This window comes from Vicia villosa, unplaced genomic scaffold (assembly GCF_029867415.1).
Source record: "Vicia villosa cultivar HV-30 ecotype Madison, WI unplaced genomic scaffold, Vvil1.0 ctg.000863F_1_1, whole genome shotgun sequence".
NCBI lineage: Eukaryota > Viridiplantae > Streptophyta > Magnoliopsida > Fabales > Fabaceae > Vicia > Vicia villosa.
Genome location: NW_026705390.1, coordinates 153,474 through 174,986, shown reverse-complemented (window position 1 = coordinate 174,986; position 21,513 = coordinate 153,474). Strand labels below are relative to the sequence as shown.

General features: G+C 32.7%; 1 protein-coding gene across 1 annotated transcript; it reads right to left on the bottom strand.

Annotated features, from left to right (window-relative positions):
- Positions 1 to 1,256: 1,256 nt before the first annotated feature.
- Positions 1,257 to 5,084, bottom strand: LOC131631762 (S-adenosylmethionine carrier 1, chloroplastic/mitochondrial-like). Its single transcript, XM_058902524.1, has 11 exons — positions 4,930 to 5,084; positions 4,523 to 4,635; positions 4,362 to 4,444; positions 4,138 to 4,214; positions 3,834 to 3,924; positions 3,136 to 3,189; positions 2,964 to 3,059; positions 2,658 to 2,747; positions 2,270 to 2,321; positions 1,882 to 2,024; positions 1,257 to 1,794 (listed from the first exon to the last, which is right to left on the bottom strand). The coding sequence occupies exons 2-11, from the start codon at positions 4,617 to 4,619 to the stop codon at positions 1,678 to 1,680; spliced, it is 900 nt and encodes a 299-aa protein (XP_058758507.1). The 5' UTR covers positions 4,620 to 4,635; positions 4,930 to 5,084; the 3' UTR covers positions 1,257 to 1,677.
- Between the last annotated feature and the right edge of the window lie 16,429 nt (positions 5,085 to 21,513).

Sequence of the window (21,513 nt, the reverse complement as noted above, 5' to 3'; positions counted from 1 at the left end):
TGTTGGATTGATCTATCGATTTTGGTTAGATGACCAATAACGAGTTATCCACACTCATATATTTGATGTTGTGATGTTAAATGAATTGAGTTTCGATCTATACAAGAACAATTAAGTAACTTAGATTTAGTTTTTTTAGATTTTTCTATTTTCATATTGTTGGGTTATTTTTCTTATTTGATAATTAAATTTTATTATAGTTGAAAGCTCATCTCGTGTTGAATAGATTATATTTTTGTTGAATGTTAAATGTTGAATGTTAGTTTGTTTAATGATGATTTCTTATTGATTTGTGGAATGTTGATTTTTTTCTCTATTGTGTTGTTGATTTTTTAATTTTTCCATTTTGTTCGAGAGAAAAACTTTTGAGAAATAAAAAGACGAAGAAATTATATTTTCTAAATCCAAAACCGTTAAAGTTTCAAGAAATGAAGAATCGAGATGACTTTTTGAATTCTTTGACTTTGCTAACTTGAAGTTGCATTTTGTCTCATAAGAATAGTTATAAAGTTGTGATATTTAAGGTCATTCTCTTTCCTTCTAAAAATTAAACCAAACACATTTTATTTTAAATATCTCCTTCTCTTCCCTCCTCTCTCATCCCCTTCATCTACCTCGAACCAAACACACCCTTATAATATTTGCTCTACTTAACAAATAACATCCCATGAATTTTAATGAACCAAAAAAAAGATTCATTTGCAATTTTAACTTCAAAACATTTTTTTGTTGATAAACTACTGTATTCATGTTTAAGAATTTTTATAGCTAACTCAAATGAATGCGGCAACTATTCATCTCAATAATTTTTTTTTCTAGTTTTCATCTCTCGACAAGAAAGAGATATTTTTTAGTAATCAAAATTATGAAAAAAATTAAATTGAAAAACAAGATGGAAACTGAAACTGAGTTTATGAGAATTCAAGAAAAATTTGTTTAAATATCAATTTTAAGATCATGCTAACGAGTGCTCCGAAACACTCTTTAAAGATACCAAATCAAAAAAATATTATTTAAAAAAATATCAATTATTTCAATTTTTCAATACAATTAACACACGCATTTTCAAAAAACCTTACCATTTTAAAAATTTTCCGGGACACTCGTTAACATCTCCTTTAATTTTAAGTCTAATATTGGTGATTTCAAATCACTTAACTAACATAGAACTTTACTTTAAAATTTTTTAGAGTTGTTTTAGAATAAATCACTTTCTAGGAAAAAATAAATGAATTTACATTTGCCATAGTATGTTTGGATTGACTTTTGAAATGACCAAAAGCAACTCTAGAGGTATAGAATTGATCATGTGATTTTGAGGTGTTTGGTTATTCTAAAGTAGAATTGATTCTGCTTTTAGAATTTATTCTACATGAAGCTATAATTTATAGCTTCTGAGTTTAAACATAATTTTTACACTGAAATTTGTTGTTCAACTCACTTTTACATAAATATATTCAAATATAAATCAATTATGCTAAACTCAATTATCTCAAAATCAATTCTACCAAACTCAATTCGATTAAAATCAATTTTCTAAACACACAATGCATGTGTTAGCCTCTGAGAGAAAGCTCCACAATGGCCCAAATCATGAAAAGAAGTGACTCCATGCAATCATGAAAAGATTAAGATACACTGCAGCATCATCATCAGCTTAATCCTAATTTGAAAAACTCACTTCTCAGCATCAGTTTGAGGGTTCCTCTGAGCAAGAGTTTTCTTTGTCTTCTCAAGAACACCAAAAAATATCGAACCCCCTATTCCTATCCACAGCACTCTTGGCCCCATACCCTGCAAATAGTTTTAGGCTTTTTAGAAAGCTTTATGGTTAAAAGAAAGTTAAGAATACAAAGTTTCACAAAATAAGCATAAGCATACCTTAAAAAGAGCATTAGGTCCTTCTTCTTTAACTATTGTCCTAACACAATCACAAATGCCTTTGTAATGTTTTTGTGTTCCCTGAACCATCAATCTGGTTTTTATTACATCAAGTGGAGTTGTAACTGCTCCAGTTATTGCAGCTGTAAGGTATTATATTTATCATTCTCAGTTCCAACAAAAGCTCGGCATTATATTAAGCATGAGTGAAAAGAATATATACAAATGCTGCATTTTTTTTGCCTTTCTAAGCACTTAAAATGAAAGGAAGGGTGTCATTCCTTTCACTGCATGCTGGTTTTGTTTAAAGAAATCATATGCAAACATATTATAAGGAGTTCTAAAATACTTCACTAGAGAATTTATAATCGTTCTGAAGTAGAAGTACCAGCAAAGGCCCCAATCATAGCATTCTCTGGATCATTCAGATCTCTTTTTGCCTGCAAAAAACAAAAAGTTCAGAAACTATTGAGCACTTCTACAAGGTTCTATTGGTGGATAGAAGTACAAATAGAACTGAGCAGAAAACAGAAGAGAAGCATCAAAATAATATTATCCTTAAAAAGTTTAGGTGCAAAGAGACGTCCTAAGGAGTAAGAGAATTTTGACACAACCATGTCACAAACAATCTTAAGGGCGTGAGCGTTTATATTCATACCAGCCAAACTACAGTTTTACATGAAACAGAATGCATCTCATTTTATAGATGAATTGAAATTGAAGCTGCCTTCATAAAAATACATAAAGAATAATAGACACTTCAAATTTAAGCTTACCGCTACTTTATACCCGATACGGAGCTGTTCGTAGATGCATAATTCTAACGCATCAAACGGTAAATCTCGCAATAAGAAAGATCTATATCCCTACAATCACTCAGAAACAAAAGTACAGGTCAAGATAGGCAAAATAACAACCCAAGTCAGCATATATATAATATTGCATCTCTTTCCACTAACGAGGGAAATTGAGTAAGTATTACCTACTAGAGTAAGATTTTAAAACAGAAATTATCATATGCTACCTCAAAATTAAAGAACGACTAATTAAATGGTCATCAATGACATGAAATTGATACATACCGCAAAAAGACCTTTAAAACCCTCGTTAGCAATGATAAGACGGAGAGCAGACGAGGTTGATTTGAACTGACCGGTTTGTATCCTTTGCTTAACAACCTAGAAAGTCACGAAATCAATTTCAACCTCAAGGAAGTAGAAAATAATTGGCAAAGTCAAAAGTAAAATTACTTACCTCAGTTGGAACACGAACAAGCGAAGAAGCGGCTCCTGCAATAGTACCTGCAGCCTGTACTCAGATTAGGAGTATTATCATAACACGAATTATAATAGAAATGCCGTTGCTCACAGTTCTGTGCTAGGCTAAACTGCCTGTGTGCTAATCATTTTGTTTGCTTACAAGAACTAAAAATAGTGCACTTCATGCCAAATGAGCAACAAAAATTTATATGTAACTTCTATCACAAATTGTATAGGACTATAGGTACAAATCAAACTAGAAAATCTCCTTTCAAGCCAAGTACAAGCCTAGACTCAAACTCTTTTACTGCTCAAGATGAGCTTGTGAAACTAAATGGTTGACTCAAACTATGAAGACTGATGTATTCTAAAAGTTGTCTACTGTCAAGCACATGCTGTAAGCTATTGCCAAATATTATAAATGATTGAAAATAAATTTTGGTAAAAATTCTTATACATTTGTCGAATAACTAAAAAATATTGGATATCATTGTAAGTCTATGGTTTTTGAAACAGAAAAGGTGGCCAGTAAAAGAACTATGCTCTTGAGTTTTTGGCCACGTCAGGATAGTTTTGGGTCAATCCCGGTTTGTGTATGCCATGATTTATCTCAACTAATAATAGCCCTGAACATTATCATGTCTAGATAATTTGAATAGATTATCAATTTTATTACTAAGAAAGCCAACTTACAATATGAGCTAGAGCATTTAGATTCTCAGGGAAGATCTGCAGCAATTTCTGCTTTGCTGGTTCATACACACCAATAAAAATTGCAGAAGCTCTGCCAAGAGAGGAAGAATATCCAGTTATACATACACTGCATATAATTGAGTTTCAAGACACGTACATCGTAATATCTAATTAGCTTTGATTCAAACATGTTAGTTGTTGAAGTATGTTAAGAAAAAAAGCAGAGAACGGGATAAAGAACACTGAAATGAATGCAGCATGAATTGAAAAAGGGGAGGTGTATATGGAAATAAAGCCTACTCACGGTAAGGAACCAGCAAGGTTTACAGCCAATCCAGAATACAAACCTTTGAAATCAATTTTTAGTCCACCACGAGCAACCTGATATAAAATGGAATAAGATATAAAATCAAAAGATAGTGCAATAAAAATTAGATATTGGAGAATCAATGAAAGGAAAAATGTTATAAAACTTGACAACACACACAAAGTAGAATTACAAAACTTCACTCGATACATTGAATTCACCTGTAGGCGTGTTTTGATGGTATCAATGGGGTATAAAGCTGCCTCTACAGCAACACCAGCAACACCTCCAGCAATGCAACCCTCTACAATTTTCATAAGTATGTCATACAACACAAGGATATTCACACAAGGATTTTGAATCTAAATTGAAAAAAAGTTACCATATAAAGCGCGTAAATAGTCGACATGCTTATTCTCTCCATTACTGATAGACATGAAGAACTTATCTGGATCCTTTTGAGGAGGCATTTTAAACATCAATGCATCTGCAATTCTGCATATACAAGACATTTGTTCAACATAAGCAAGCAAACACACAAGAAAAAATCTCTTGAACTAAATTACACTGCAAATTTAGATGAACAGGTAAATTAAATACTATCATAGACTCATTTCATGAACTACATAAACCAAAAACTAGATTTAAGGCTAAAAATGAAATTGAATTTTGAGGGAAACCCAAATTAGCATGATTTGGTAATAGGCATAATGAATCATAAAAATGCATAAAGTTTGAGCAAAAAAGAAGTAGAGTAGTGAAGGTAAAGGGGTTGTAGAGAGAGTATACCAATTGAATCGAAGATTTGAAGCTCGTGAAGAATGTGCAAAGATCAAAACGAACCAAAATTCTGAGAGTGAGAAGATGCAGAAGCTTGAAACGACGACGTTTTGACAGGGTTTCTCTGGGTTTATACGCACGTGCTATATCTTTAGATACGCAATGGAGAGTCTAGCAGAAAAATAAATTATTCTCCTATAAAAATAAAACTCATTCATTTTTTAATTTTATTTATTTAATCTTTTTTGTCAAATATCACATTGTTAAATCTTATACAATACTATTATTTGAGAATACCGGTTAATTCAATACTATTATGAACCAACAGCCACTAACGGATTCACGAACTAACAATCTTGGGAGAAAACTATTATCTTTCTTTGACAATACATTGTATTTCATTATTTATTCTTTTTCATTAGTTTCTCTTCTTCTTTTATCTCTCTTATTCCAATCAAATCAAATTTGAAAACCAGGCCATCTCTTGTTGTTTATATCCACTTATCTATTATGTGGTTAATTCAATGGTTGAGAGTAGATTGATAGACTTCTTTAACATTGATTTTGCATTATGCAAATCATATAGAAAAAATATTAGTAATATTTGTCACATTTTTTAAAACCGGTTAGTTGCTTACACAGTAAAAAGTAATTAATTGTTACTATTTTTACAGTCAAGGCCAAGTATGTAGTTGCTGATAAATGTTGTGCACAAGTCATTTGACTAAAACAACAATTATTAAATTATGATTTAAAACTATGATGTGTTCCAATTAAGTGTGGTAATACTTATGCAATTAGTCTCACCAAGAATCCACTTTATGTAGTGTAGAGAATTAGAGATGTCCTCGCGTGATCAGTCGTCTAATGCCTTGGCGTGCACGTTCTTGGATTAGGTTTTCATTGTGATTGGGATTTACCGTCCTTGAGGCCACGACCAACTCGAAACAGTACTTGCAAACACTTTGACGTTTAAGCCATTAAATGAATAAGAATGTTTTTAGGTTTTCGAGAGCGTGCCCTTTATTTTGGTGTTTGTTGCTCTCACATCGAAGTCCTTTTAGGGTTTTTGGAGATAAACGACTTTTTTCCCTCTCAAGTGGACAAGTGTTAGAATATGATTTGTTCTATCATCTGACAGTCCCCCTTCTATCATTTGCTTGGACCAAGTATTTTAATAGAGCAAGTTTGTGCTTGCTCCTTAAGGCATTTAACCTTTTTTAGACGATGAGCATAAAGTTGATTTTCTCTTTATTTTACTAGACTTTATGCGTTGAGCGAACTCTAAAATTAAGGCCGAAGAAGATCAATGACCTTTGTTGTTACATGGTACAACCCAATATTCTAATGGAATGATATTTTTTCTATCTCAGGTCAAATATACTGCATCACTAATTAAATAATCTATGTTGAGCTGCTTACTTTAAAAGCCAAACTTAAAATTTTAAAAATATAGAGTGAAGAGATTATAAAAATATTAATGAAGATGAAAAAAAAGGATAAAAAATAAGTAAATTAATCAACTAAAAAAATAAAGACTAGTTAATGACAACTTGACGAAACACTTTAAAAATAGTATGTTATAAAAATGGAGTGGAATATTCATCTCTCTAATATCACATATAATTTTTAAAAGACAGTAAAAATGTATTGAATAATGAACATTGATAATAATTTTTTTTTACTATTAATAATCAGTCTATTGACGACTAATCTGATTCGAATGTCATTTTTAATATAAATAGATTTAGTTCCTTCTCGATCACAGTTATAATGAATCAAAATATGATACTTCCTATCAAATCCGGCAATATCGATGATATTACTACTTGAAACAATATAAAACTTATATAATCAATTAGAAAAAAATAGGATAGCATAGGATATAGTAAATTCAAATGAGTTAGGTTAAAATGACCTGAACAATATTATTAAAAAAATGACGTGAACAGTTTTAACTTTAATACTCCCTCCGTCCCACAATGAGTGACCCAGCCCACCATTTCACACAAATTAAGAAAAGTGGTTAAAAGTAAGAGAGATAATGTTGGTGCACAATGAATAAAGATGATGACAAAGAGAATAATAGAATAACGGCGCAAAAGAGATGAGAGAATAAATGTTGTATTATACTATTAATGATAGCTATTACAAGGCTATTTATAGGAAAAGAAAATCTTGCCACATAAGCCCTAAAACAGTAAACTTAGTGAACAAGTCTAAGGTACAAACAGTACAGTACTACAAAATACTAAAGTACCCTTACTACTAAACAGCTAAGCTAATGGGACCCAAAAGATAACATCTTCTGGTCAACAACATCTTCTGAGTAACAATCAGAAGATCAGCCCACATCAGAACTTCTGATGCTCATCTTCTGAATATTGAATTACTCTTCAATACCATCCCTTAATTCATATTCTTCACTCAAAGCTGACAACGCCAATTCCATCCCTCAAGAGCAGAAATTGATCCGTCTTGATCGCCTTCGTCAGAACATCAGCCATCTGCTTCTGGGTGCTACAGTGCACAACTTCTAATGTTCCATTCTGGACTTGGCTTCTCAAGAAATGATACTTAGTCTCAATATGCTTGCTTCTTCCGTGTAACACCGGATTCTTGGCAAGATTGATTGCAGACTTGTTATCAATCATCAACTTCAGAGGCTTCTTCACTCTAATCTTCAGATCTTCTAATAGATTCAGAAGCCACACAGCTTGACATGCAGCTACAGCGCCTGCGATGTACTCAGCTTCACAGGTTGATAGAGCAACAACAGGTTGCTTCTTGGAACTCCAAGAAATAGGACCTCCTAGAAACATGAACAAATATCCAGAAGTACTCCTTCTATCAACTCTGTCTCCACACCAATCAGAATCAGAATAACTTAATAACTCTAATTCTTCCTTTCTCCCAGAAGGAAACAATATGCCAAACTTCAGAGTTCCCTTGACATATCTCAAGACTCTGACAGCAGCTTGGTAATGAGACCACTTAGGTTTACTCATGAACCTACTAACCAATCCAACTGCATAGCATATATCAGGCCTGGTATTACACAAATACCTTAGAGAACCAACCAGCTGTTTGAAGATCGTAGCATCAACATCTTCACCTTCAGAATCAGAGTCCAACTTTTGATTCGTTTCTGACGGTGTAACAGCAGCTTTGCAATTCTCCAGCTTGAATTTCTTCAGAAGTTCTAATTCATACTTCAGCTGATGTAGAATGATACCATCTTCTGAATACAGAATCTCCATCCCTAGAAAATATGACATTTTCCCAAGGTCTGTAATCTCAAACTCATTCATCAGCACCTTCTTGAACTTCATCAGATCTTCTGTACAACTCCCCGTAAACAATATGTCATCAACATACAGACACAACATAATCATATTGCTTCCAGAATGTTGCACATAGACTCCATATTCCATCTCACACTTCTAAAACCCTTGCTTCTTGAAAAATGAATCAATTTTCAAATTCCAAGCTCTGGGCGCTTGCTTCAATCCATACAGAGCTTTGTGTAATTTGTACACCATCCCTTCCTTATTCTTTTTCACAAAGCCAGGGGGTTGTGACACGTATACCTCCTCTTGTAATGGACCGTTCAGAAATGCAGACTTTACATCCAGATGCATCAAGGACCAACCTCTGTTTGCAGCTAACGCAATCACCAGTCTGATTGTTTCATGTCTAGCTACAGGAGCAAACACCTCAAAATAATCTAGTCCAGGTTTCTGAAGAAAACCTCTAGCCACTAGCCTCGCTTTGTGTTTACCAACTGATTCATCTGGCTTCAGCTTTACCTTGAAAACCCATCTGACGCTGATGGCTTTCTTCTTCTTTGGAAGTTCTGTCAGCTTCCAAGTTTTGTTTCTTTCTATAGCCTCAAGTTCTTCTTTCATGGCATTCAGCCAGACTTTCTTCTTGAACGCTTCTTCTATACTCACTGGTTCAGAATCTACTAACATGGCACACTGAATGACATCTCCTTCTGAGTCAACTTCTGTGTCTTGCAACATGTCAAAATCTGCAAACCTTCTTGGTATAGTTCTGACTCTTTGTGGTCGCTGAGCTACTTCAGAGTCAGCTACTCCAGAGTCACCACCTCCATGATCATCTCCAGAAGCTTGTCCTCCAGACCCTATGTCTTTAGAGTTTTCCCTTCCAGAATCATGACTACCACCAGACTCTGGATCATCATCAGAATCTGGATCAGAATCAGATTCTCCATCTGACTCATCTTCAGAAGATGCTTCATCTTTTGACTCTAACTTTTCTTCAAAAGTTATCTCTACATCAGAAGTTGGTTGAGACTCTCTCCAATCCCAAACTTCTGATTCCTTCACAATGATGTCTCTGCTGACTTCAACTTTGTTAGTTTCTGGACAATAGAGCTTGTATGCACCTGTACTGGGGTACCCCACCAATAACGTCACTCTACTCCTATCATCCAGCTTCTTCCTTCTAGCTTCTGGAACGTGTTTGTAACACAGAGAACCAAAAACCTTCAGATGACTAACACTTTGCTTCTCTTTAGTCCACTTCTCTAAAGGAACAATTTCCTTCAGCCTCTTAGTTGGACACCTGTTGAGCACATATGCTGCAGTAGCAACAGCTTCTCCCCATAAATTATGAGGAAGCTTCTTCTCTTTTAGCATACTTCTCGTCATATCAAGCAAAGTACGGTTTCTACGTTCAGCAAGACCATTGTGTTGAGGAGTATAAGGAGCAGTAACCTCATGCTCAATTCCATTATCATCACAGAACTTCTGGAATTCTGTAGAGTTATACTCACCTCCATCATCCGTTCTGAGAATCTTTATCTTCTGACCACTCTGCTTCTCAGCCTTCACCTTGAATTTCTGGAATTCTGTGAACACCTCAGTCTTAAACTTGATAAGTGTTACCCACGTCATTCTTGTGAACTCATCCACAAAAGACACAAAATACCTATTTCCTCCAAGTGAAGGTTCTGGAAATGGTCCACACACATCAGAGTGCACTACTCCCAGAGCATGCTTTGCTCTTGGAGCAGCTTCTGATACAAATGGCAATCTGGGTTGTTTGCCTTTCATGCATACCTCACATGACTTCTCAGGCTTCACAATATTTGGAATGCCATGTACAAGCTTCTTAGAACTTAGATGCCCCAGGCTTCTATAGTTCAAGTGCCTCAACCTCTTATGCCACAACTTACTATCACCTTCTGAGCCTTCAGCACTCAGACACTCTGTTTCAGCTGTTTCTACATTCACCTTGAATGTTCTGTTGCTTCCCTGTTCAGATTTCATAATCAACTTCTGATTGGAATCATACAACTTCAAGAGATTGTTCTTCATAACAACTGAGAAACCTTTCTCAATGAGCTGACCCACACTCATCAAATTGCTTCTGATTCCAGGAACATACCAAACGTCTTTGATCAGAACAGTCTTTCCATTCTTCACTTTGACTTTGACATTTCCCATACCTTCTGCATAAAGATACTTATCATCAGCACATCTGATCTTTGTCCTCCTTTCAGAGTCAAAGTCTATCAGCCATTGTTTGTTTCCAGTCAAGTGATTTGAACACCCAGTGTCCATATACCACCATTCTGACGAACATCTTTCGTCAGACTCTGAAGCCATCAATAGCACAGGTTCATCATCTGATCCTCCTCTGGCTATATTTGCTTCTTCTGATCTCCTTCCTTTGTTTGCCAAACAGTCTCTAGCAAAATGGCCAAACTGTTTGCAACAGTAACATTGAACTTTCTTCTTATCCTTTCCCTTCTGATATCTCTTCTCTTCAGAAGTTGAGGCTTCCTTCTGGAATCTATCACCACGTCTATGCTTCTGGTCCTTCTTGACAAAAGAAGCCTTCAGAGCTTGCTCAACTTCTCTCTCAGAAGTTCTCTCAGTCAGACGCAACTCTTGTGCTTCTAAACTGCTTTGCAACTCTTCTATTCTCATGGTTTCCAGATCTTTAGAATGTTCAATGGATACAACAATATAATCAAATTGAGGAGTAAGAGACCTCAATATCTTCTCCATGATTAATTGTTCAGAAAGGGTTTCTCTACAAGCCTTCATCTCATTAGTGATCACAATCACTCTAGAGATATACTCAGAGACTTTCTCATTGTTCTTCATGTTGAGATTCTCATATTGCTTTCTTAGGGATTGAAGCTTCACCTTCTTTACTGATACGCCACCACCGTAACACCTGACCAGTATATCCCACGCCTCCTTAGACGTCATAGCATCAGAAATCTTCTTAAACACATTCACATCCACACACTGATGGATGAAGAACAATGCCTTTTGATCTCTCTTGTTCGTTTCTCTCTGCGCTTCTCTTTGTTCTTCCGTTGCATCCGCTGCAACCGGAACATATCCTCTAGTGACAAGATCTAGAACATCTTGAGCACCAAATAATACACGCATTTGAATCATCCACCTATTCCAGTTTTTACCATCAAGAACTGGAAGTTTGGTATTCAAGTTGCTTCCACTCATCTTTAAACTTGTGCAGAAAAATCAGATTTCACTCACACTCACACAGTGTTTCCCAACCCACAAACAATCAAGAAAAATGTGATTCAACACAACTTTGTTTCCCAGAAACAAAATCAATCACACAGTCACACAAACTCACGTTCACTCGTGTTTCCCTGTGTTTGGAACCAGAGCTCTAGATACCAATTGTTGGTGCACAATGAATAAAGATGATGACAAAGAGAATAATAGAATAACGGCGCAAAAGAGATGAGAGAATAAATGTTGTATTCTACTATTAATGATAGCTATTACAAGGCTATTTATAGGAAAAGAAAATCTTGCCACATAAGCCCTAAAATAGTAAACTTAGTGAACAAGTCTAAGATACAAACAGTACAGTACTACAAAATACTAAAGTACCCTTACTACTAAACAGCTAAGCTAATGGGACCCAAAAGATAACATCTTCTGGTCAACAACATCTTTTGAGTAACAATCAGAAGATCAGCCCACATCAGAACTTCTGATGCTCATCTTCTGAATATTGAATTACTCTTCAATAGATAATATTATTTTTACTACACTACCCTTATTATGTCTTGGAAATGATGAAACTTTTATTAATTAGAGGGTAAAATTGGAAAAAGTGTATTGGAAATTGAAATGGGTCATTTATTTTGGGACACCATTTTATTTCAAATAGGCCACTCATTGGAGTAAGGATCCACTCCATTTCTTATCCTCCATTTATTTTTCATTACTATAGTTTTGGGTGTATAAAATTAAATAAAAATAATAAATATGTGTCACATGTCTTAGAAATACGTGTAATATACACAAAAAAACTATAATAATAGAAAAAAAAATGGAGTGTAAGAAATAGAATGGATTCTTACTCCACTCATTGTGGGACGGAGGGAGTAGTCATCATTTCTTTCCTATTTTTTATTTTGTTTTTCTTTCTCTTTTAAACTTTCAAACAAGTTCTTTAATATGAAGAAAATATGATTGAGATCAGAAAAGTCATGAGTGTGCCAAGCTTTATTTTAATAATTAATTTTATAAAATTCAAAATTATGCTGTCACTTGATTATCCAAACACACAAATGAATGGTCACCGTCCTCTACATAATTCAACCATTTCTTGCATTTTTCACGTTCCAAGTATTTTATAGTCTATATTTTTTTTTCTAACTCTTCTTTTGTATGGGCCACCGTGACAGCCTCATTTTTCCAGCCTGATTAAAGATATCATTGAATTACATATAAGAAATGAAAAGACATTTGACAGTAATGTTCGAAATGGCAAACAAGTAGTTGTCAAATCAATATTTTCGCACAAGAGCTTATTTAATGGGGACATATCACATATATAATGTATAGATAAGAGCAAAGAAACCTTTGATAAAAATGTCAATAAATACTTGGTCAAGGTTCTAGGCACCACAAAATAATCTCTCTTTCTTTCAAATGTTGAATCATTACAATAAATGTAACATATAGTAACCACAAAATCTAAACGGTTAAGGCGGTAAAATTAATTGTTAACTGATAATTGGTAGTTGGTGACTGATAATTGGTAGCCGGTAACTGATAGCTAATAAGTTAATTTGAGTGTTTGATAAATTAGCTGTTACATTAGTTGATAAATACAAAATGACACAAAAAGACATTTAAATTTGTGATTTATTTATTTTATCAAATTATATTATTAAATTAATTTATATTTGATAAAAATAAATATATTAATACAAACTTACAAAGCAATTTTAATATATGTGAAAAATTTAAGAAACTTCAAAATATTTTAAATTTGTATATAAATTATATACATAAATTTAATGACATTTAAATACATGAAATTTGAATTCAGTTAAATTAATCAAAATTAATGATAAAAATAAGTTTATTATTTATATTATACCATAAAAATATAACAAAAATTTTAATTTTCTTCGTCTCGGTTAATCTCATTGATTCTTCGATTACATTTCACTAACTTGAGAATTATCAACACTATTTTAAAATTTATTGTATACTTTAGCTAAACATTAAAGATTAAAAAAACATTAAAACATTGAATCATACTATATACATCGAAGGGTAAAAATAGATTTTTGTTAAAATAATTAGGGTATAAATGGAGGAAAAAGTCACAAGGTAAAAACTACAAACTCAACAGCTACTTCAAATAGCTTTTCAAAAAAAAAAAAAAAGAAAAAGCTAGTAAAAAAGTTAAAAGCTAAAAGCTAAAAACAGTTAGCAAACAAATTTTTTTTATTTATATGAGCTGAAAAGGTAAAAGCTCTTTTTTTGGCCTCACCAAATAGACTCTAAGAGTTTGTTTGGTAACACCAAAAACAAGAGCTTAGAGCTATTAGCTTTTAGCTTTTCAGCTTATATTAATAAAAAAGTTCTGTTTGGTTACTCTCATTTAACTTTTAGCTTGTAGCTTTTTTACTAGCTTTTAGCTTTTTTCTCAAAAGCTATTTAAAGTAGCTTTTGAGCATTTAGCTTTTAGCTTGTGACTTTTTATTTCATTTATACCCATATTATTTTAACAAAAATACAATTTTACCCTTATATATTTAAAACAATTTTTGCGTTATATAATTATATTTGTGTCGATCAACAAAAAAAATGAAATATTTAATATTTTTTAACGACATTAAAATTAAATGTCTTGTAATTAAATGTCTTGTAATGAATGTAGAGATAGTGTTGCTAATTTTTAAATTTGTGAAACATTAAGAGATTATTATTTTAAATTAGTATAATTGAATTCAAAATCGTAATGACGTTATTTTATATATTTTATTAAATTTATATATAAAATTTATTATATAAGTTCATTTAAAAATTTATATATAATTGTTCGATATATTATATTAGTTTTTTTTGCATGTGTTTGCTAATATATGTATTTTTATTTTATAAAAATTAATTTAATTATCTAATACGATAATATAATGAGACTATCAATGTCTTAATAAAAAATGTCCTTTTATGTCATTTTGTATTTATCAGCTAGTATAACAGCTAATTTACCAAACACTCAAATTAATTTATCAGCTACCAGTTACCAGCTATCAGCTATCAACTACCAGCTACCAGCTAAAAGTCATCAGCTACCAACAACCAGCTAGTTTTACCAAACAGAGCCTAAGTCAAAATATATTTATATTTTGACTGTCTCTATAACTATTTATAAAAATTTAAAATTATTTGATATTTTACATCAACTACTAACCTCAAATATTTAATTCATGCCATTGGAGCAAAAATTTCTCCGTAACCAAAGGTATGCTTTTGCAAGAATTCATTTGCAACAAGTCATACCTTATGCTTTTGACTTTGTATATCCACTTGATTGCAACTGTCTTCTCGTGTGCTTGTAATGAGATTAAATTTTAAGTTTGTTTTCTTTCTATGGCTTGAATGTCTTTTTCCACACCTTTATTTTAACCTTTTCTACATAACAAATTGACTTAGCATAAGCAAATTACCTAGATATCCTTTTGGTGTGTGACCATGTTGTTAGGACTGATATTAGGGGTGGCAAAACGGGCCGCCCGCCCCGCCCGCCGCCCGCCCCGCCTTATGCCCGCCAAGTAAAATGGGCATCAAAATTATGCCCGCCCCGCCAAGATGGCGGGTTGGCGGGCGGCGGGCTTACCCACCTATTTTTATTTATATGTTTTTAATAGATTAATATGTTTTTTTTATCTTTTAATTAAACTTTTCACTTATTTTTTAAAACAATTTGTTATAAAAGTAATTTTTTAACAAATTTACTCTAAAAAATATTACATATATTTATAAATAAATGTATAAAATAAACCATCAAGAATTGCAATTACTAGAATTAACTAAAAAAAGAGTGAGTTTTGGAGGAGGAGCGGGTTTTGGCGAGCGGCGGGCTTTGGCGGGGCGGGTATGGCGGGCGGCGGGTTTTGGCGAGCGGCGAGGCTAAAATCCCAACCCAACCCGCCAATTTTTGGCGGGTGCGCGGGCGGCCCGGCGGGCCCCGGCCCATTTTGCCACCCCTAACTGATATCATAGATATTGAGATGGAGAATTTCTTTGCCAACCTCCCTACCTTCTAGTCCATCTCTGGTGAAAACTCCATACTATTCCTGATTTCGGAAATGAACTTTCGAAATGCAAGAAAAAGGTGTTTTCGGAGATGCATCTCCGAAAACTCCTTTTTTTTTGAAAAAATTATCTTATTTCGGAAGTTTATTTGCGAAAACAACATTTCGGAAGTTCACTTCCGAAATACTGCGCGTTCTGCAGATTTATCAAAACACTCCCCCTCCCCCAATTCATTTACCCTAACTCAAATCAAAAACAACCAAAGGCGAAAATTTGTGCAAACACACTTCCAAGGCTGCACCAAGGCTCCAATCACATTGCTATACAACACTCAAAAGCCCACAAATCACTCAATTTGTAAGTTTTAAATTTGTTAGATTCATTATTCAAATGCATGTTATTTAGGGTTTCAATTGCATAAATGATATATGGACTGGTTGTTAGTAGTATTTAGGTTGTTTAGAAACTTTTTGAATTGGTTTTATGTTTGATTTTGGGGTCTGCCATGGAAGTTTCAGAAAACTCTATCGCAGGGGTGTTTCGGAAGTTCATTTCCGAAAACACCTCCATCCCAGTTTTCGGAATGAACTTCCGAATTGTATCAGAAGTTCAAATTTTGTAGTTTTTTATTTTGTCTCGCATATTAATCGATTTCAATTGTTTACAGGAACATGTCAGGAATGGGTGGCGCTAAGGGAAAAAAGGAGGTGAAGGAGAAGAAGAAGGTTTCGACCGGCTCTATTTCGTGCTCTCGCGGAGTGAAGGAGGTGAAGGAGAAGAAGACGGTTTCGACCGGCTCTACTTCTCGTTCCCAGGGGGCCCGGGGCCCGGATGCTCAAGCTCAACTATCTGGCGTGAGAGTCGTGGTTGATGCTGATGGTTCTGAGACTGAGTGGGATGAGGATTGGTATCAGTATCTTCATTCGGAGGAGTTCGCTCGTCGGGCAGAATAATGTGTTTTTGTTTTGTTTGATGTGTATTTTGTAACGCTCGTCGGGCAGAATAACGTGTTTTTGTTTTGTTTGACGTGTTTTGTTTTGTTTTGATTTCGGATTGTATCTTTCGCACAGTGTTTTTGGATTTTTTTTATCATATTAGTATTTTCTGTTTATATGTCGCTTATTTTATTTGCCGTTTGCGTTTAATTAAAATGCGAGACTGTTTAAGAAAAAACATAAAAAAAAAAGCTTTTTGAGAGCGAGAAAGTTTTTGTATGGTATCCTAAGCATAACATGACACCATTGTTCAAGAGTAAACTATCTGATATTTACAGAAAAGTTGGTGCTAGAAATATCTCTGAGTCACTATCCAAAGAAGAATCATCTGTTGTGAATGATGATGTTGAACTCGAGCATGTTGATCCAAATAATATTCTCAACTTAAGGGGGTTGGTTAAGCTTATTCTTGGTTTTCTTGCATGTTGTAGCCTGAAAATGGAACAAAGTAAGAGACATGAAGTTGTTCAAAGTCTTGTCAACTTGAGTTTCCGCGAGACAAAGGAGCCAATCAATGTAAGCTATAGTTTATCATTATCATCAGGGGACGTCATTACAAAAAAATCAAACAAAGGGGTGCGCTGGGAAAGTCAAAGTTCTATGTTTATAATCCAGAAGATGGATAGTGTTCGCGGCGATGAAATGAAACATGCTTCAAATTTCTCTGAAGCAATATCTGAAGGCGTTTTACGCGAGAATCATGATCATGTCGCTTATTTAATATATGTCGTTTATTTGTTTTTTTTTTCAACAGGAGCGATGCGAGACTGTTTTAGATAAAACATAAAAAAAAAAACACAGCTGCATAATTCGGAAGTTCATCTCCGAAGACACCCCCCATGAGGTGTTTTCGGAGATGCACTTCCGAATTGTGGAAATTTTAAAAAAAAACATGCGCTTCAGAAGTTCATTTCCGAAGCAGGGGTATTTTGGAATTTTCGCTGGGGGTGACCCCATAGGGAGGTGGCTAAAGAAATTTTCTTGAAATTTCTAATTGAAAATCTAATACTCGGTAATCTTGTCTTTTCTTGATCAGTAATTTCTTTATTTGCATTAAGCTATTATTAGTGATTGTGAAAATTCAAATATATGTACAAAGAAGCTACTATTCTATGCATTAAATTATAAAATAGAAAAATAAATAAAAAATTAAAATACAGTTTTTCAATCTGAAACAAATTTGAAAAATCCTTCCTGTTCCTATATTATTAAGAGATGAGTTATTTAAAGTTTAAACCATCTACTTCTTCTTCTAAAGACTCCTCTCATACTAAATGACTTTGTTTGTTTCCTTGTGCCTTTTTTATTTTGTTAAAAGGGGGATGACATTTAGAATTTACATTTTCTGTTTTTAATTTTTTTGTCACTAAGAAAAACATAATCAAGTTTAATGAAGTTTTCTATAACTTTTTTTTTTAATGATTACTCGTATGATCAAAGTGCTAACTATTGTATCTTATGTACCATACTCTATAAATGCAATGCATTATTTTTCAGACCATATTATCATGTCTCATTTTCTTTTTAAGTTTACACATTTAATTGAGGGGAGCTTTAAATCATACAAATAATAGTATTATCACTATGCGCTAAAAATGATTGTTGAGACAAAATTCTTTATTCGTTTCAAGGATATCAAACTTAAGTGATTTAAGTTAAAAAAAATTTGATTCTTATTGTAATCTAATTTGTGTTTTTGAGTGATCAATATAAGACACATGTTACATGTTTTGTTTCTCACTAAAGACTCTTTTCAAAATCTATTGAAAAGTAAATTGTGAACTTTACTTTATTAAGATAAAAAAACCCACTGAAATATCCAAGATGATGTTCATCTGACCTCTAGTTAACTTACCTTTAAAAAGGTTAATTAGTTTTTTTTTTTTTGGGTTGCGGGGGATCGAACCGTGGTTCTCCCTTCCAAATCCAGCGCCAATCACCACTGGACCAACTAACGATTGGTAAAGGTTAATTAAACTAATTAAAGGTTAATTAGTTTAATTAGTCAAGAATTGGTTGATTGTTTAATTAGTCAAGAATCTATCTTTAAGAAGGATACAATATTTCATGAGGTTCAATCACTAACAATTTCTTTGACTCCAAGTTTATTTTGCGAAATAATTTTTGATATAATTTTTTTTAAAAGAGTCACAATTTAAACTTCCATTTCCTGTGATTAATATTATACATGATCAATCTTGTAAAGTTGAATACATAGAAACTTTCATGACCGCATGTCGAATATATTTGTAGTAAATGAACTTAAAGGAAAATGCTAAGAAAAAGTACTAGTGGATACAAAATCAACAATTAATTTTATTAAACATTTGATTGTTCATGGTAGGAGCAAACATTTAAAAGACTAAATTTTAAAATTTAAGAGATAAAGTAAATAAAAAAATTTTTAAATTACAATTTTGCTGATATGAGAAACAAAATGTTGACTTGTTAACCACTCTGTTAGTGGCTAGCCTATTTGAAGAAAGAATTTCAACAACAAATTAAATTAAAGATATGCATTAGGAAGCATAGTTTTATTTGTGTTATTAAGTTTGTTAGGTCTCTTAGTTTACTTTATTCAAGAAACATAATTAGTTGTTTTTTTTTCTTCAAAAGTTTTGTTAGAATGCTTTGACATTTTGTTGAAGAAATTGTGTTGCATATAGCAATGTTTTAATAAAATTCACATTATTGAACTAACTTTTACTTTCATCATTTATAGTCTCATTCTCTTTTTTTCCTTCTCAATTTTTTTCAATATATTTCATCATTGTTTCTCTCTAATACAATTTTTTAAAATTCTTTTTTTGATTTACAATATAAAATTATAAACATTTTTTGTTTATAATATAATATTTATTTTTAAAAACATAATATTCAAACATAAATAATTAATTTAAGAGAATATGTAGTCCATTCATAAGAATATATTTATAATATCATATACTCCCTCTGGTCTCATTTATAAGCAAAATTTTAATTTTTAGATTCATTCAACAATCAATGTATTTAGTCTATTATTAGACTAAATACATTGATTGTTGAATGAATCTAAAAATTAAATGTTTGCTTATAATTGAGACCGGAGGGAGTACCATTTTTTATACCTACATCCAATTCACTGTTAATAAATACTGTAAATAGTGACATGAATAATGAATAATAATGTGAATAGTGGTCGTGAGTAGTGATATGAACGGTGCATGAACAATAGTAACATAAAATCGATTAATTGAGTGTAAAAAGTAAGTTAATATAGTTTATAGTTTGATTAATAAACGCTAAGATATTAAAAATAATTTTAGTAGTTAAACTAAATCGATTAAATAAGTATAAAATATTGGTTAATGAAATGATGAAGTTGATTAATAAACTCCCAGATATTAAAAATAATTTTTAGTAGTAAAATAAAATTGGTTAATGAAGTGTAAAATGTTGATTAATTTAGTGATGAAGTTGATTAATAAACACTCAGATATTAAAAATAATTTTTAGTATTAAAATAAAATTGGTTAATGAATGGATGAAGTTAATTAATAAACGTCTAAATATTAAAAATAATTTTTAGTAGTAAAACAAAATTGATTAATAAAGTGTAAAATGTTAGTTAATGAAGTGATGTAATTGCTAAATCATACAATTTTTATATTGATTTTTTTAATTTAAAACAATTATTATTTTATTTTATAAAATTATTATTTTATTTAATAAAATACGGCTCATCGTATTAGTGAATATGTTGGTGATTTTAGTATCATCAATGTATTTTGGTAGTAATGTAATTTACTATAGGCCGATGCAATTATGCATTAAGCTTGAAACGAGTTAGGGTAGTGCGGAGTGCACGCTCATCGAGCCAAACGTGTAATTGAATACGAATAATTGAAACGGGGTTCCAAGGGGCGAAGCCCCTGGCGGGGTGCGGGGCAGCGTCCCGTCGGGGTCCAAGGGACAGAGCCCCTGGCGGCGTGCGGGGCAGCGCCCCATCCTAAAATTTTTCCGAACAGTTGTACCCTTTCTCAACAGACATGACCGTTTTCTGAACAGTTGTGTCTTTTCGGTTCTCGTTATTGATCTCCTATATAAGGAGTCATTTGGTCTCGGTTTTGGTTACACGAAAAATAATACTTCCTCTCTACATTCCTGATCTGTTCTCTTTTGTCAGAAACAGGTTGTTCTCTTCGAGAATTATCCCCACAAAGATTTCGTGAACCCAGGAAAGAATATGGTCGAAATACTTTGTTCGGAAAGTGTACGAACACGATTCTTCGAAGTTATCCAAGATTATCATAGCCGAATTTCTGACAAAATATGAATACGGTTTAGGAGCAATTCTTGCATGGACACGACTCTAAATTCATATTCTTAGGAACAACCAATAAGAAAGAGTAATTTTTTAATTTATTTTAATTTTAATTTTGTTTTTAATTGAATTCATGGGTGATTGAGATTATGAAGGAGAAAGAAAATTTAGTATTTAATTTTTAATTAATTAAAATTTTGTGATTGATTGTGTGTAAAACAATTTCTTAGGTATGTGTCCAACTAAGAATTTTTCTACGGTTTAGCGTATCATTTGAGTATAAGAGTAAAATTTTGTATTTATAATTAGAACAAAATTATTTTGATCATCCCACAACCAAACACACATTAGGAATATTTAGTTTATAAACTTTGTAAAAAGAAAAAAGAAAAAACTATCACGTCAGGTGTCCAACTGGAGCCGTGTTACTGTTAGCCGACTGATTCTAAACGGCGTTATTTTCGTCCTCACTTCAATTATACGTTTCCACCTTAACACGGTTTATCATACACACAAATTTTACCTTTTTTAGCTCAATTAAGAAACACCCTTATTCGCTTTTATCTAACTTCATTTTCATTACATATCTTAAAATCAAGATAAATTAAAAAGTAGAACTCTTATTTATTTTATATTAACGATAATAGCAAGATAGTAGTATACTCCTATATTGCGAAATATGAAGACGAAAAAGTAAGAGTTTTCAATAATA